General features: G+C 37.7%; 1 protein-coding gene and 1 non-coding gene across 5 annotated transcripts in view; one reads left to right on the top strand and one right to left on the bottom strand.

Moving 5' to 3' along the window:
- Nucleotides 1-143: 143 nt before the first annotated feature.
- Nucleotides 144-16,110, bottom strand: part of LOC114412335 (probable prefoldin subunit 2) — a 34,936-nt gene continuing 18,969 nt past the window's right edge. The window contains exons 1-2 of one of the 4 annotated variants that reach the window (XM_028376170.1): nucleotides 2,404-2,555; nucleotides 144-925 (exon numbers count right to left, since the gene is read on the bottom strand). In XM_028376170.1, coding sequence (XP_028231971.1) covers nucleotides 481-921 — 441 coding nt within the window. In that variant the 5' untranslated portion in view covers nucleotides 922-925; nucleotides 2,404-2,555 and the 3' untranslated portion in view covers nucleotides 144-480. The other 3 variants (XM_028376171.1, XM_028376169.1, XM_028376172.1) reach the window with 3 other exon arrangements.
- Nucleotides 13,153-13,259, top strand: LOC114413842. The gene has a single exon (XR_003666988.1). It is a non-coding gene; the product is annotated as a small nucleolar RNA R71 (small nucleolar RNA).

Below are 16,110 nucleotides of genomic sequence, written 5' to 3'. Positions count from 1 at the left end.
ATAATTAGTTTGGGAAAATGCCTTAAACCTTCTTCCATTACTTCTTTCTGCATTGTTTCAAAAACCAAATTAAACAAAAGGTGCTTAGGAAAAGCATTTTACCCCTGATGAAACATATCGATACATAAGAGAGACAAAATAGCTTGATCACACGATTATATGCTCTATTCTTGCATACAAAAATCTACATAAACACAAACCAATGAAGATAAGTTTTTTCAGCCCAATGCAATTAAACTTAAGGTCATATCAAGCAAGGTATACTTGCTAATGAGCGTGGTTGGAAACACGTCTTGGATCCACGTTCAAGCAGCAAAACCACGTCAAAATGATGCAGAAGTTACATTTACTTGCTTCTATATGGACGGAACATGAATCTAATTCAGACACGCACTTAGTCTACATATAAAACAAATCATCAAACTGCCTGCACCCAATTGTAGGCCACTAGTTTGAGCAAACAAAATAAAAATAGACAAATCATTCACTTCCACCTGCAGGACCCACAAGAACCCCTTGAGCAGACCCTTCCTTCCTACCAGATTCATCCTTCACCTCAGCATCAGCCTTCCTTATCCTGATTTTATAATTAGCCTCAAACTCAGAAATTTCCTTTTTCTTCTTTTCCAACGCCTCGTTAAGCCTTGCCACAACCTCTTCGAGTCCTTCTTTATTTCGCTGCACAGCAGGCAAGACCTCTTTGATGGTTCTCTCCACAAGCACCCCTCCAATCATACGATAGCATCGTCTAGATTGGTCAAGTGGTTGAATGGCATTGGTAACCAATGTGTGCTCACTAACTTCCATCTCCAGTTCAGTTATTTTGGAGTAAATTTGGTTGAGCTCAGACCTCATTGCAGCATACATATTTGCTACTGCTTGTTCATTTATTGGTTCCTTGCCACCTTCAGCTTTGGCCATGATTCTACACAAATGAAAATAAAGCATCCTCAAGGTAAAGAAAGAGAAGTGTAATAAGAATAAACACAAGTCTACTAGGAAAACATTTCAAATATTATTAGCCTTTTCTTTCTATTAATTCAGTATAAACCATTTTTTACAGTGCTATCCATTCTATGAAGAGATATAGAGTAAGATGCAATAACATCAACAAATAATATGAAAGCAAATCCAAAACAATGCTAAACTTTACGTGTTTTGCCTATACTTTCTTGTAAAACTATATAAGATGAATCGCAGACAGATAGAGTTCATTTATTTCTCAGTAATTAATCAAATTAACCCCTGATAATGAAAATTGTCTACTAACAAGTTTATGCATTCAGCAATTACATTTCAGTTGTCGCCAAATTATCCATCAAGGAATGAACTTTGGAAGGTAAATCTACCAATAGCCAACTTGGTGAATAAAAAAAGACAAGGGGGCACAATTTTTTAACTAGCACAAACAGACGCAAGAAGAGAAAACAGAACAGCGGAACAGATTTGAGACTAAATATTGTTATAGACCATACATCATTGAAAGAAAGAAGCTTTCACCATAATCCCCCAACCCTTGACCCTTCATGGGCACACCCAACTCATGCACACACACAGTCAAATCCCCTAGTTCCCAAATTCCCACACACAAGTCACACACACAGTCAAACCCCCTTCCCTCCATGCATAGAAGTCAAATTAATCACTACTGAGCAGAGATTGGGAAGATGCAAGCGGTGGTGGTCTGGTAGGTGAACGGTGGGGTTCTATGCTCATGAATCTTGATGAAGGGTGAAGCTACCAACTAAAGGTTTCAATTCTAAAGAGGCAGAAAAAGTGATCAAGTGAAGGTTACCAAAAATAGGATACCCTAAAAGAGAAAGAATGAACAAGTGATCAGTTAATATGCTACCAAAAACAAGTAAAAAAAGGTTACATAATAGAAAACCCTGAACCCAGTGAAGGCAATCCCTCAACTCATTTCCGAGCAAGGGACTTACACAACCAAAAGGAAAAAAAAAAGGTATATTTGTTTTTTCAAATTTGCAATTGCAACGACTAAATCAATTGTGGCAATCAAGGCGCATGCGAATTTTGCATTTTTCTTCGGGAATTATCAATACCCAAAAATGAAAAACGACGTTATTTCCATTTCTAATTCAAACCGACAGAAAAAAAAACGAAATTGATACAATCCCATTTCTCCCCCACACAAAAATCCTCCAACCGATCAATGACATATCCACTAATCAAGCTCAAAAAATAGCAGAAAACCCTGGAATCATAGTACTAAAAAAGATGGAGAATTTGCAACAAACCCAAATCAATCATAAAATTCAAAGGGTAATTGATGGTAAAGTTGATTAAGAAAACAATTTCATTGTGTCAGAAAACGATAAATGCAGAAACAAAATTGGGAAAGAGAAAAAGAAAAAAAGAAAGAGAAAGAAACACGAAAACAACCTGACTCGATCTAGGAGGAGGGAGAGGAAAGGAGGGTTGGGGTTTCTGCAATTACCATTCGCATCGGAATCAAGACAAATACAGGAGAGAGAGAGACAGAAATTAGGTAGAGAGATTGAAAAAGAAAAAGAGAAACTATATATATCTATATTTTTGCGAGAATTTAATTTAGGTTGCTTGGTAAAATTAAAAGGAAAATTGTTACATGGACTTGCATTAAAAAAAACGTAGCCAACAGCATCAATAATAAAAGAAATAACCTTAACAGATGAAAAAAGTTTAGTTGACATCAGTCAAAAATAGTCTTAGGACTTAAAAAACTTAACCGACATGAGTTTAGTGGTATACTTTTATTCTTAAGAGATATTTTTTTTAATTTTCATTCCTCTAAAATTTAAACCATTATTTTTTTATTTCAATGAAATAAGTAAATTTAACCGGACTAAATTCTGCTTATTTTAAATCAACCAAAATGTACTTATAAGAAATAATAATAATAATAATAAAATTTAATTATAAATTTTATCCTTCAACTTTTATTATGTTTATCATCTAAGTTTTTTTCTATAAATATTATTATTTAAATTTTAAATTTTTTATATTTTACCACCTTTGATATGCCAAAAAAAAAGTAAAGAAAAAAAAACAAAATAACGTTTTACTTTGTTATCAATATAATAATAAAATGCATAAAAATTTGATAACAAATTTTTTTGAAATATTAAAAATTATGTGATAAAATTTACTATTAAACTTAATATAAAAATCTAAAATTGGTTTTTCTATTGTCCATTTTTAAGTTGCTCTTTTGGAATGAGGTCGATTAGAAAGTTGTGTTAACATTTAATTATAAAAATATTAACAAACTCTCAAAACAACGTCAAGACATCTTAAGAAAAGACTGCAAAGAAGTTAAATCCATTCTTATCCTAACCTAACCCACTTATGGTATGTTTGTTTTGAAGGAAAGATATAATATACAAGAAAATTTTTATACTTTATATTGTGGAACATATGTCTGTTATACTCTATTTTATTTGTCTAGTGTTTGTTTGTTCTAAATCAAATACACTCATTCAACAAAACATTTAATATATATATATATATATATATATATATATATATATATATATATATATATATATATATATATATATATATTAGAAGGAGCAAAACCCCTAAAGTCTCAAGGGGTGTGTTGCTAGGTGCACCCAACATTATTGCTAGTGCACTCATCACTTAAGGGGAAAAGACTGAAATATCCTTGATCCGTAAGCCTTTTAAGTTGATCCGTAAAAGACTTACCGATCAACTTGATTCGTAAGTCTTTTTATGGTTCAACTTGATCCGTAGAAGCCCTACGGATCAACTTGATCTGTAAAAGGCTAACGGATCAAGTTGATTCGTACGATTTACGGATCACCCTTATGCACACCCATCACAAATGCGAAGAAAGTGCAGAGACAGTTTTGGCATTTTCAAAAAATGTTGGGTGCACCAGCAATAATGCTGGGTGCACCTAGCAACACCCAAGTCTCAATCTTCGTCTCCTTTCTTCCCCGTAGCGTCGCACAGACTCATCAAACTCGTTGTGACTACAGCTGCACAGATTTTCCTCTTCTCTAGTAAGCATCAACAAAATCCCCCTTCATATTCGTGCCTTCATTCATTCTCAAATCACTTTTTTTTCTTAATGTTGTTGCTTTGATAACTTGAACAAAAACAGTGCCTTTGCGAGAACGTGCGTTTGGTTTCAATTCAATGGTGGGAGGTAAAGCGAAGAAGGAAAAGGGGAAGCCCCATCAGCAGCAAAAGCACATGCCCTACCAGGGCAGAATATCATTCCACACGTAGCAAAATGGCTGGCTAGTCTTGGTGACCTTTGGTTTCCCACCAACTCAGTGTTTTAAAGGATCTTGGACTTCTCAGCACACGAAGGCTCACTCAGCGAGCATGTCTCGCTGAGCGAGAGTAAGTGAAAATTCGCTAAGTGAGCTTGGTCACGCTAAGTGTGAGAAGAGACAACATCCTCGCCGGGCGGGCTGGCTGCACACTGAGCATGCTGATCTCTAACTTATCCTCTTCTAGGGTTTTTTATCCGCTAATCGAGTTGGTTGCCTCGCTAAGCAGATGAGGCTCGCTTAGCCAATCTGCCTCGCTAAGCAAGTTCATCAACAACTTTTTACACCTTCTCTTCTTTAGCCTACAAACTCAGTTGAATTCAACATTAGATCACAAAAATGGAGTTTCTAATCTATAAATTCACACAAGAATGAAAATATTTACAATTTCCACAAAAGAATCATAAATTGGAGGCATATTTTCTTACAAATTTTCAATACACTAATAACTCATGAATAACAATTAGCATTAGCAGCACCCACACTGTTGTGGGGACTTGTCACACCTGTGTGGTTATTTCTTGGGCTAAATTCAATGCTTTTTAAGCTCTTTTTTGCTGCTTAAAGCTCTCCAAGCCCCTTCACTCTTCCTTTAATGTCAGTGATAGTGCTCCAAGTTCCTCTCCAAATTAGTTTTTCAGCAAATTCCTTCAAAAAAAATCAAGTGTAGAAACAAATAAAATTGAAATTTAAACTATGAAAATATTTATTTAAAACTTAACTAAAAATCAGCATAGAAAAGTTCAAAAGAATAAGAGACATCACATAATTGTGCCAAAATGGCTACCAAATGTAGGACTAAATGACAATTATCAGCAAGCTCCCACAGTGTGACGAGCGATGTGGACAAAGTTTGGAAGGAATAGACTATTTGAGATGACTTTCTTTGGATCAAATAGCCTATTGCGTAAGCTTCTTTGGATCAATTTTGAGTCAAAATCAAGGCCTAAAAAATCATTAAAAAATAGACAAAACACATGTATGATTTAGGTCTTAATTTAGATCCAGATATTGATCCAAAAAAGTTAAGGTAATAGACTATTTGACATGACTTTCTAGCTATTCTTTCACACAAAATTTGTATAGACTATATTACATGCATGCCATTTGTCTTATCTTCTCTACAAAATTTTGTCAAACGGAATCTCAACCCAAAGATCAAACCAGAAGAAATTGAAATAATAAACATGCTAAAGAGGTGATTGATCGAGGCCGTACCCGAATCAAATAAACATGAAAATGCAGTAACTAGGAAGTGATCCTAGGTCGTTTCCCAACGAGCAATGACAAACCAAATGTTCATAATATACTTGCGCAGTAACAGAAACGATTGGGGGGGGGGGGTTTGTTTGTTTCGTGATTAAAGAGAAAAACAAGTAAACTGAAATATGAGACTACTAATATTAAAAACGGGTTGTTTCCTCTGATTCAGAAGCCATTCTCTTATCCTGGGTTATGGAGAATTCGTCCCTAACAGTCAACCACTTAATCCAACCCTATTTCAATTTACTAAGCGAAAATCAACTTAGGGTTGTCAATACGTGATTAAGCACCACATACACCAGTTACCCCTTCGTCCATTAAGCATGAACGCAAGTTAGGCTCAGAGGCAATTAATCGAACACGAAGCGTGCACTGATTAATGTTCACGAATTTGGGATAACTGGTGAAGGGAAAACTGCCAGGAAACCACATTACAAACGAAACCTCAAAGAGAGTTGGGCTTCGTCCTCAAAAGAAAACAACACCAGAAAAACTAGCCTTCCATAGATTCAAACAGAAAACACAAATGAAACATGAAGCAGAAACGTAAATGAACAGAAACGTAAATGAACAGAAATGTAAATGAAACAGAAACGTAAATGAAAGTAGAAGAAGAAGCAAGAACGAAATTGTAATTAGAAACAGAAAATGGAAAATTGCATTAAGAACGAAAACAGTAGCCTTAGAACAGAAGAACGTGAAAACCTAAAACAAAAGCTCTGAATAATAAAATAGCATAACATAATAGCCTTGCATGAATCCCAAGGCTTCTATTTAAAAAGAGTCACTCAAAGTCACTGGGCCCTATTACAATACTCTGGCCCAAAACGAAATAAACACTGAACAACATAAAATAAAATTGCGAAATTTCCTAATTACAAATTAACTAAGGTAAGCGCTGCTTTATTTGCCCTCTTCAAGTCCACAACCAAAATCCAGATTAAGCCCAATGTTTCATTAATTCCTGAAATTAGATTAAAAACATCAAATTAGCTAAATGAGCCCAAATAATAAAACTGCCTGATTAATTGACAATTAAGACCAATCAGTAATTAAAATGGTGCAAAAAGGGTTTAGAAAATAGAAGAAAATGATGGCACATCAAAACCCCCCATACTTAGCCTTTTGCACTCCTGGGCAAAATGAAACAAAGAACAAAATCCAAGGATATCAAAGAGAGACAAACAAAAACATTCACATATTTCTCAATGAACATCAAGGAATGAAAGGAATTGGTAACATCTAACATAAGGAGATCCAAAAAGTCAAGACATTCATGAAAATCATCCAAGCAACCCAATCATGGCAAAATAGTTAATCAGCTCAAGAATGAAAAGTGATAAAGCCTCACAAGATATACACTCTATCTCTCAAGTGTCTAGGCTACTATTTACCCTCAAAGCACCCATGAAAGCAAACACCACATAAACTTGGCAAGATTCTAAAATTGACAATCAACCCATAAACACAAGCACATGAGGATCGAAAGATCTTTTAAGGTTGTAATGGGGCCAAGGACAAGGTATGGAAAAATATGGAATAAGTGGCTAAATCCCAAAGGAATAGAGGAGCAATGGGGAATAAGTGCATATCAAGAAAAAATAAGAAAATAAAAAGAAGTAAAGATAAAATTTAAACATAAAGAGTAGAACCAAGAGTTTCATCATTCTTGTGCCATTTAAGATCTTATTCACTCAACTTTATTGCTTTTCTTTTTCTTTTTTTGAATTTTTTTTTTACTCTATAGCCTTTGAGAAACAACATTTCATTCAGCATGTCCAACATTTAACCAATATACAATGTACATCAAGTATGGCCCAAAATACATCATGAAGCATAGCCAACAAAACAAGTTATCCAATGAAACAAAAACCCCCCACACTTATTCCCAAAACAATTCCAAAGCTCCAAAATTCCTTAAGGATATGGTGATATCATGGTTTTTTCATTTAAGGTTTGTAGTGAGCTTCAAAACAAGGAAAGGGAAACAAGGCTCAAAAGGGCTATCAAAGGAATTAATTCAAGGTAAGTCCATTTGGCTAGAAGCTTATAAGAACAAAATTGCCTCAATCATTTCCAAATATGCATGTGAATTAGGAAGCATCAACAAGAATGAAGCCAAGGCTATTGTGCAAGCAATCAATGGGGCAAAACACACCAAATGATTATGATGATGGATGGCTCAAATTCTCACAAAGGTAAACTCATCACTTTCAAATTGAGCTTTCAAAACTATCATGACATGTAGAGGAGAATCAAGGATTTCAAGTCACAAAATGTCAAGAACTTTTATTTCAAAACAATTACCCATTTCTTGAACATATCCTATAATTCAAAGAAAAACATGGAAAGTCGTACATGCACACAAAATTGACCCAAAATATTAAACTAAAAATCCGATGAAACTAACAACATTAACAAATTAACACAACTAACAAATTAACAAAACCAACAAAACTAGCAAAACCAAAGAACACTCCCCCCCCCCCCCCATACTTAAACAACACATTGTCCTCAATGTAGCACAATTAAAAGATTAAAAACAATTAAATCATCAAATAGAATTGGACAAGTGTAATAAAAGCAAAGAAGGAGATAGGAAAAGAAAAACTCCCTAAGTCATGGTGGAGGAAGAGTAGGGTGGAGTAAGGAAGTCTCTTCCACCACTACGTCCACTAAAGAAGGGTTCGTGAGGAATAGCTTAAGTCGATGTCCATTGACCTTGAAGCTCTTGTTTGTGGAGTCGCTTTTGATCTCAACTATACCATAAGGAAAAACATTAGTAACAACAAAAGGACCAATCCACTTAGACCTCAACTTACCACTCATGAGTCCAAGCCTAGAATTATACAATAACACTTTTTGCCCAACCATGAAGTCCTTCTTAACTATCATGTTATCATGGAACTTCTTGGTCTTTTCTTTGTAGAACTTGGCATTCTCGTAGGCTTCTAGGTGGATTTCATCTAACTCACTCAGTTGCAACTTTCTTTCCTCACCAGCTTGATCCATAGAGAAGTTGCAAGTCTTCACTGCCCAGTAAGCTTTGTGCTCAATTTCCACTGGAAGATGATATGCCTTTCCAAAGACAACCCGATAAGGAGACATTCCTATGGGTGCTTTGTAGGCAGTCCGATGTGCCCAGAGAGCATCATCAAGTCTAGTACTCCAATCTTTCCTGCTTGGCTGCACAATCTTCTCTAAAATTCTCTTGATTTTCCGGTTAGAAATTTTTGTCTGTCCATTGGTCTGGGGGTGGTAAGGTGTGGATACCCTGTGTACCACCCTGTACTTTTTAAGCAGGGCATGCATTGTCCTATTGCAAAAATGGGTTCCTTGATCACTAAAAATTGCTTTAGGTACTCCGAACCTGCAAAACATATTAGACCTGACAAAGTCTGCAACAACTTTAACATCATTAGTTCTAGTGGGCTTGGCTTCCACCCATTTTGAAACATAGTCAACTGCAAGGAGAATGTAAACATAACCAAAAGAGACAGGAAAAGGGCCCATGAAATCTATACCCTAGACATCAAACACCTCATAGAATAGCATAGGTTGCTGAGGCATTTGTTGTCGCCATGTAAGTGTATTTCCTGCTCTCTGACACTGCTCACAAGTGCTGCAGATCTTCCACGCATCTTTAAAGATGGCGGGCCAATAAAAACCACAATCAAGCACTTTGCGAGCTGTCCTTTGAACACCCAGATGACCTCCCGGTGCGGAAGAATGACAGAACTGCAGGACTGAGTCAGTCTCATGATCTGGAATGCATCGTCTAATTACCTGATCACTACACAATTTCCACAAGTAGGGGTCATCCCAAATAAAATGCTTAGCATCACTTTTAATTTTATCTCTTTGGGCCTTAGATGCTAAGGGAGGAAAAACAGAGGCAACTAAATAATTGACAATGTTAGCAAACCAGGGAGTAGAAAGAGAGTCAGAAATACTATACAGTATATACAAATGATCATCCGGGAAATCATCCCGAATGGGTGAATCCGCATCTGATACACGTTTGATCTGACTCAAATGATCAGCAACTAGATTTTGTGCTTCGCTCCTATCACGGATCTCCAAGTCAAACTCTTGGAACCAGAGCATCCATCGGATCAACCTAGGCTTAGAATCAGCCTTCTTCAACAAGTAATTTAGAGTAGCATGGTCAGTGTAAACAATAATGCGGGTACCAAGCAAATAAGATCGAAATTTTTCAAGAGCAAAAACTATGGCTAGAAGTTCTTTCTCAGTAGTAGTATAATTCGCTTGGGCAGCATCTAAAGTCCTAGAAGCATAATATATCACCCTGGGCAATTTATCAATTTTCTGAGCAAGGACAGCCCCCAATGCATAATTTGATGCATCACACATAAGCTCAAAAGGGGCTGTCCAATCGGGTGCCTGGATGATGGGGGTGGTAGTCAGCGCTCTTTTGAGGCAATCAAAAGCCTCTTTGCATCTGTCATTAAAGTCAAACTCCACCTCCTTTTGCAACAAGTTGGACAGTGGAAGGGCTACTTTGCTAAAATCCCTTATAAAGCGTCTGTAGAATCCTGCATGACCAAGAAAAGATCGCACCTCTCGCACACAAGAGGGGTAAGGCAATTGTGAAATAACAGAAATTTTTGCAGGATCTACTTCAATACCCTTATTGGAAATAATGTGGCCTAAAACTATACCTTGCTCAACCATAAAATGACATTTTTCAAAATTTAGAACAAGGTTAGTTTCAATGCATCTATTCAAAACTTTTTCCATAATATTCAAACAACCATCAAAAGAGGATCCATATACAATGAAATCATCCATAAACACCTCTATGCAATTTTCTAAAAAATCACTGAAAATACTAATCATGCACCGCTGGAAGGTACCAGGGGCATTGCACAGGCCAAAAGGCATCCTCCTATAGGCAAAAGTGCCGAAGGGGCAGGTGAATGTGGTCTTTTCCTGATCCTCAGGAGCAATAGTAATTTGCATATAACCAGAAAAACCATCAAGGAAATAGTAGTGGGATTTACCTGCCAGGCGTTCAAGCATCTGGTCAATGAATGGCAGGGGAAAATGGTCCTTTTTGGTAACCAGGTTCAGTCTCCTATAGTCAATGCAGACTCTCCAACTATTCTGCACCCGAGTAGGAATCAGCTCCTCCTTCTCATTTTTGATCACAGTGAGGCTGGTCTTCTTCGGGACTACCTGGACGGGACTCACCCATTGGCTGTCGGAGATAGGATTAATGATTCCAGCTTGCAAAAGCTTGGTTATCTCCTTCTTCACTACATCAAGAATCACCGGGTTGAGTCTTCTATGTGGTCGTCTTACTGGTTTAGCTCCATCCTCTAAATTTATTCGATGCATACATGTGGATGGGCTAATACCAGGAATGTCCGCCAGGGTCCAGCCTATAGCCTTCTTATGCTTCTTGAGAACTGACAACAACTTCTCCTCTTGCTCATCAACAAGGGAGGTAGATATAATCACTGGAAAACTCTTGCTATCATCCAAGTAAGCGTATTTTAAATTTTATGGCAGAGGCTTCAATTCTGGTGTGGTCGGCTGGACAGTGGTTGAAGGAGATGGTTTCTCAGCCTTTACCTCATAAAGAAAGTCAGAGGTATGTGTACTTCCTGAAACATGGTTAGTCCTATCTGACTCTATAAAATCAATCTCGAGAGGTAAAACACCACCACCAGACATGCAATCAATATCACTCTCAGATTCACTCTCAGCATCAAATTTAGACATATGGTCAAGTACAATTTCAGACTCAATGCATGAAGAGTGAGAGGCATGCATATTAGAATAAAGATCAGTCATGTATTCATCAACAACATGGTCAATTATTTCAGCACGAAATACAGAAAGATTTTCAGATGGGTATTTCATAGCATCCAGAATATTAAAATGAACAGTTATATCACCAAACTCCATGGATAGTGTGCCTACATAAACATCTATCTTAGTTCTAGCAGTTTTCATAAAGGGTCTACCTAGAATGATGGGAACTGATCCTTGAGAAAATCCATCTTCCATATTCAATATATAAAAATCAGTAGGGAAAATCAGTTCACCAACTCTAACTAGGACATCTTCTATGAAACCAACAGGGTAGGCAACACTTCTATTAGCTAAATAAATTACCACATCAGTTGACTGCAAGGGACCTAGCGATAGAGAATTAAAAATAGAAAGAGGCATAACACTAACAGAAGCTCCTAAATCTAGCATGGCATTGTCAAACTTACTATTCCCTATAATACAAGGTATGCTGAATGTACCTGGATCTTTGCATTTTTCAGGAATTTGAGGAACAGATTTACCAATCAATGCAGAGACATTTCTGCCCATGCTAATTCGTTCACTTCCTTTAAGCTTCCGCTTATTAGTGCACAGCTCCTTCAAGAATTTAGCATATCTTGGAATTTGCTTTATTGCATCCAACAGAGGTATGTTTACCTCTATTTTTCTAAACGTTTCCAAGATCTCTTTCTCTGTCTCTTCCATTTTTTTGTTGGAAACTGCTCTTGGAGGGAATGGAAGAGGGGGAATGTGCTGCTTCTGCAAATCAGAATTACCTGTGGAAGAAGATTCACCTGCACAGAAATTGTTAGGTAAATTTTTGTCATCACCTTTTTCTGGAGCAGAGTGAAGTTTGGCAGGTTTATTTGCAGATGAGGAAGGTGCTATGGGTTGAGGTCCTTGACATTGCTTTCCCGACCGCAATGAAATGGCACTGACATTTTTGGGATTTTGGACAGCAGGAGAAGGTAGCTTGTCAGAATTCTGGGACTGTTGTTGATTCAATTGTGTAGCTAATTGTCCCATCTGATTAGTCAAGCTCTGAATGGAAGCTCTGGTCTCTTGTTGAAACTGCATGTTTTGCATAGTCATTTGCCTCACAAGTTCTTCGAGGGAAGGTTGTGTAGGGGCCTCAACTGTTGGCTGTTTCTGGGGTTGTTGTTGTTGTTGGATTGGTGGAGGAATGTATGGTCTGCTTGGGCCAGCAGCATTTTGGAAGGAAGGAGCAGGTTGCTGTTGTTGTTGCTGAGGGCTGGACCATCTGAGATTAGGGTGATTCCTCCATCCAGGGTTGTATCTGTTGCTGGAGAGGTCATAATTGTTCTGCTGTGGTTGATTTTGCTGCTGAGGTTGAGGAGGTCTATTGTAAATATTTGCAGCATAAGCTTCAGGCTGCTCAATTGCTCCAGGTTGCTGCATGGAAGGGCAAAGGTCTGTATGGTGGTCAACAGAGGAGCACAAACCACAAACCCTTGCGACAGGTACAAATTTCTGATTCAAGGCCAGCTGGGTTACCAAGTTAACCAATGCATCTAGTTTGCCTTCAAGCTTCTTAGTCTCATATGATGCAGCTGAGTTTGTAGCTACCTCATGCACTCCTCTAATGACTATGGCATTATTTCTAGCGCTAAACTGCTGGGAGTTGGAAGCCATCTTCTCAATTAAATTTCTTGCTTCAGCAGGAGTCATGTCTCCAAGGGCTCCACCACTGGCAGCATCTATCATACTTCTCTCCATATTACTGAGTCCTTCATAAAAATATTGGAGAAGAAGCTGCTCCGAAATCTAATGGTCAGGGCAACTGGCACATAGTTTTTTAAATCGCTCCCAGTACTCATACAGGCTTTCTCCACTGAGTTGTCTAATACCTGAGATATCTTTCCTGATGGCTGTGGTCCTGGAAGCAGGGAAAATGTTTTCTAAGAATACTCTCTTAAGGTCATCCCAGCTCGTGATGGACCTTGGAGCAAGGTAATACAGCCAGTCCTTTGCCACTCCCTCTAATGAATGAGGAAAAGCCTTCAGAAATATGTGATTCTCTTGAACATCTGGGGGTTTCATGGTGGAGCAGACAATATGAAATTCCTTCAAATTTTTGTGCGGGTCTTCACCTACAAGGGCATGAAACTTTGGAAGCAAATGAATCAGTCCAGTTTTAAGAACATATGGGACATCCTCATCAGGGTATTGGATGCACAAGCTTTCGTAGGTGAAATCAGGTGCAGCCATTTCCCTTAGAGTCCTCTCACGGGGTGGAGGTTGTGCCATGTTCTCAGAATGTGCAAAATCAGAATGCTCAGAATCAGAATGCTTAAAATTATAATGCTCCAAATCAGGATGTTCAAAATCACCAATAACAGAATGCACAGATTCACCAGTAATGGAATGCTCAGTGTCGCAACCTATCCTTCGGCGAGAGGGCGACGCGTGACTCGCGGGATGCGTGTTCCACGAAAGGAATATGCGCGGAGTCGCCACCAACGTTTATTTGAGGAAAACGTCGGAAAAACCGGAAAAGACGCGATCTACGAACTTTTAAGTGAAAGGTTCGGGAGTTGTATTTACGCACGGGGAAGGTATTAGCACCCCACACGTCCGTCCCAAGGGACGGCAGCCTTTAATCGAATTGTGCAAACGTGACTTTGATTTTTATGTTCCCTTTTTATGTCTTTATATCCTTTATACCCTTTTTATATTTTTTTCTCTTTTGTGGTCGACAAGGGTGTTTCCCTTTGCTCCTACGTATTCCTCAATTGCGATGAGGAAATCAGACCTACGTAGTTCTTTCTTATCAAGTGATTCTTTTTTACTTAAAAGGTGATCATTTTAAGGCGTTGGACCTTGAAAATGATCCATTTTACTTAGTAAGAAATTGAAATGATAAACTTCAAAAACCTATTTTTATGGACGAGCTTGACTAGGCGAGTTGATTTTAGCCTTAATTTCACTTTAGTTATTAGTCAATTCAATTAAGAATGAGAAATCCCAAAGAGAAAACGTCCGATTGATTTTTCGCTTTATTTTACTAAAAGATATTTTTTTGATTATTATATTATTATTTTACCTCTTTTTTTGATTTCCAACGTGGTTACGGCACGACCGAACGGCCGAAATTCATTTTAACCGAAGTTAACAGATAATACAATTCAAACGATCGGTGGAAATTTATTTTATTTTTAGGTTAAGCGAGAAATGACTTAAATAAAATGGCTTAAGCACGTCAAAAGGGGGTATAAAAAGTAAATGAAACGAGAATAAAAATACACAAAACACAATGTGGACCACCACGGGTACATAGAATGAATCGAAAAGCTTGGTTCAAGGTACTTACCCGTTGAAGATCGAAGAACGATGAAGAACGAATGAAGAACGTCGAAGAACGGTCGAAACCTTTGCGAAATTCTTCACGGAAAACGTTACGGAAACGTTTCGGAAGCGCCTCAGCTTAGATTTTCTTCACGGAAACAATTTTTCCAAGCAAATTCGAAAGAGAGAGAAGTGCCTAAGGGGCTGAACCCTTTTCCTTCTCACTTCCTCCCCTATTTATAGCAAAATAGGGGAGATGGTTGCCGCCCAGCTCGCCCAGGCGAGCAGGGTTGCTTCCTCCAGAAGCAACAACCTTCTGGAGGAATCTTCTAGAGGGCCCAAGTGGGCCTGGTTGCTATTTGCACCCCCATTTTTACTAAGTACACCCCCTGCCTTTTTTTGGTGATTCTTTTTTCGTAAAGTTACGGAAACTTACGAATTTCGTAACGATACTTGTTTTCTTTCCGTAATGTTACGGAACCTCGTGGATTACATAATCATCCCTTTTTTGACTTACGGAATGTTATGGAATCTCACTAATTGTGCAACGATGCTTCCATTTGACTTCCGGTGTGTCACAGAACCTTACGGATTGTGCATCAATATTTTCTTCTGTTTTCTGGCACATCCCGGAATTTCACAAATTGCCTAATGATGGGTGCCAAGCACCTTACAAGGACCAAATAAAAGTCGCATGTCATCAAGCAAAGGTCCCCGGACGAAATTAGGGTATGACACTCAGGATGATCAAAAGGTATAAAATGATGCCTAACTAATCTATGAAATGTCCTATCTATCTCAGGGTCAAAGGGTTGTAAGTCAGATGGATTGCCTCTAGTCATACACTACATTCAGCATGCACAACTAGTTGCCTTGTCATGTAAATAAAGGTGCAGGTTTGAACTACAGCTACCCTCAAATGATATCCAAATGACTTGAAATTTTGTGAGAAACCTTATAAAATGATGAGAAGATAGAACAAAAAATTTCAGGCAAAAATTCAAAGTCTAACTATGGAAGCTAAAAATGGTAGGTTAAGAAAAATAAGTGAATAAAACTTGAAAAATAAAAAACTTTTGATAGAATCACTATTTTTGGAAGATGGAGACCTCAGCCGGCCTATGGCCCACTACCTCTGCGTAGGAAATTTTTTTCTACCCCAAATACATATATAATAATTGCGATTCTGATAACCAGAGCAAAAGTTATGGCCGTTTGAAGTTTCGACAAACACAAAATTTGCTACTTTTTTGGAACTTTCAAATCTGACCAAACTAAAGGCTCTAGCTATTTTTCCCACAAAATATAGGTTAAAAGAAGTTACCACAAAAAAATTCAGCCAAAAATAACAACCCTAGCTACTAAAACAAAAAATCTCAAATAATTCAGCATGGGTGGTTGCTAAAATCCGTCTCTAGTTGATTTCTACAACTAC

This window comes from Glycine soja, chromosome 5 (genome assembly GCF_004193775.1).
Source record: "Glycine soja cultivar W05 chromosome 5, ASM419377v2, whole genome shotgun sequence".
Taxonomy (NCBI): Eukaryota; Viridiplantae; Streptophyta; class Magnoliopsida; order Fabales; family Fabaceae; genus Glycine; species Glycine soja.
This window is presented reverse-complemented; position numbering and strand designations above follow the sequence as displayed.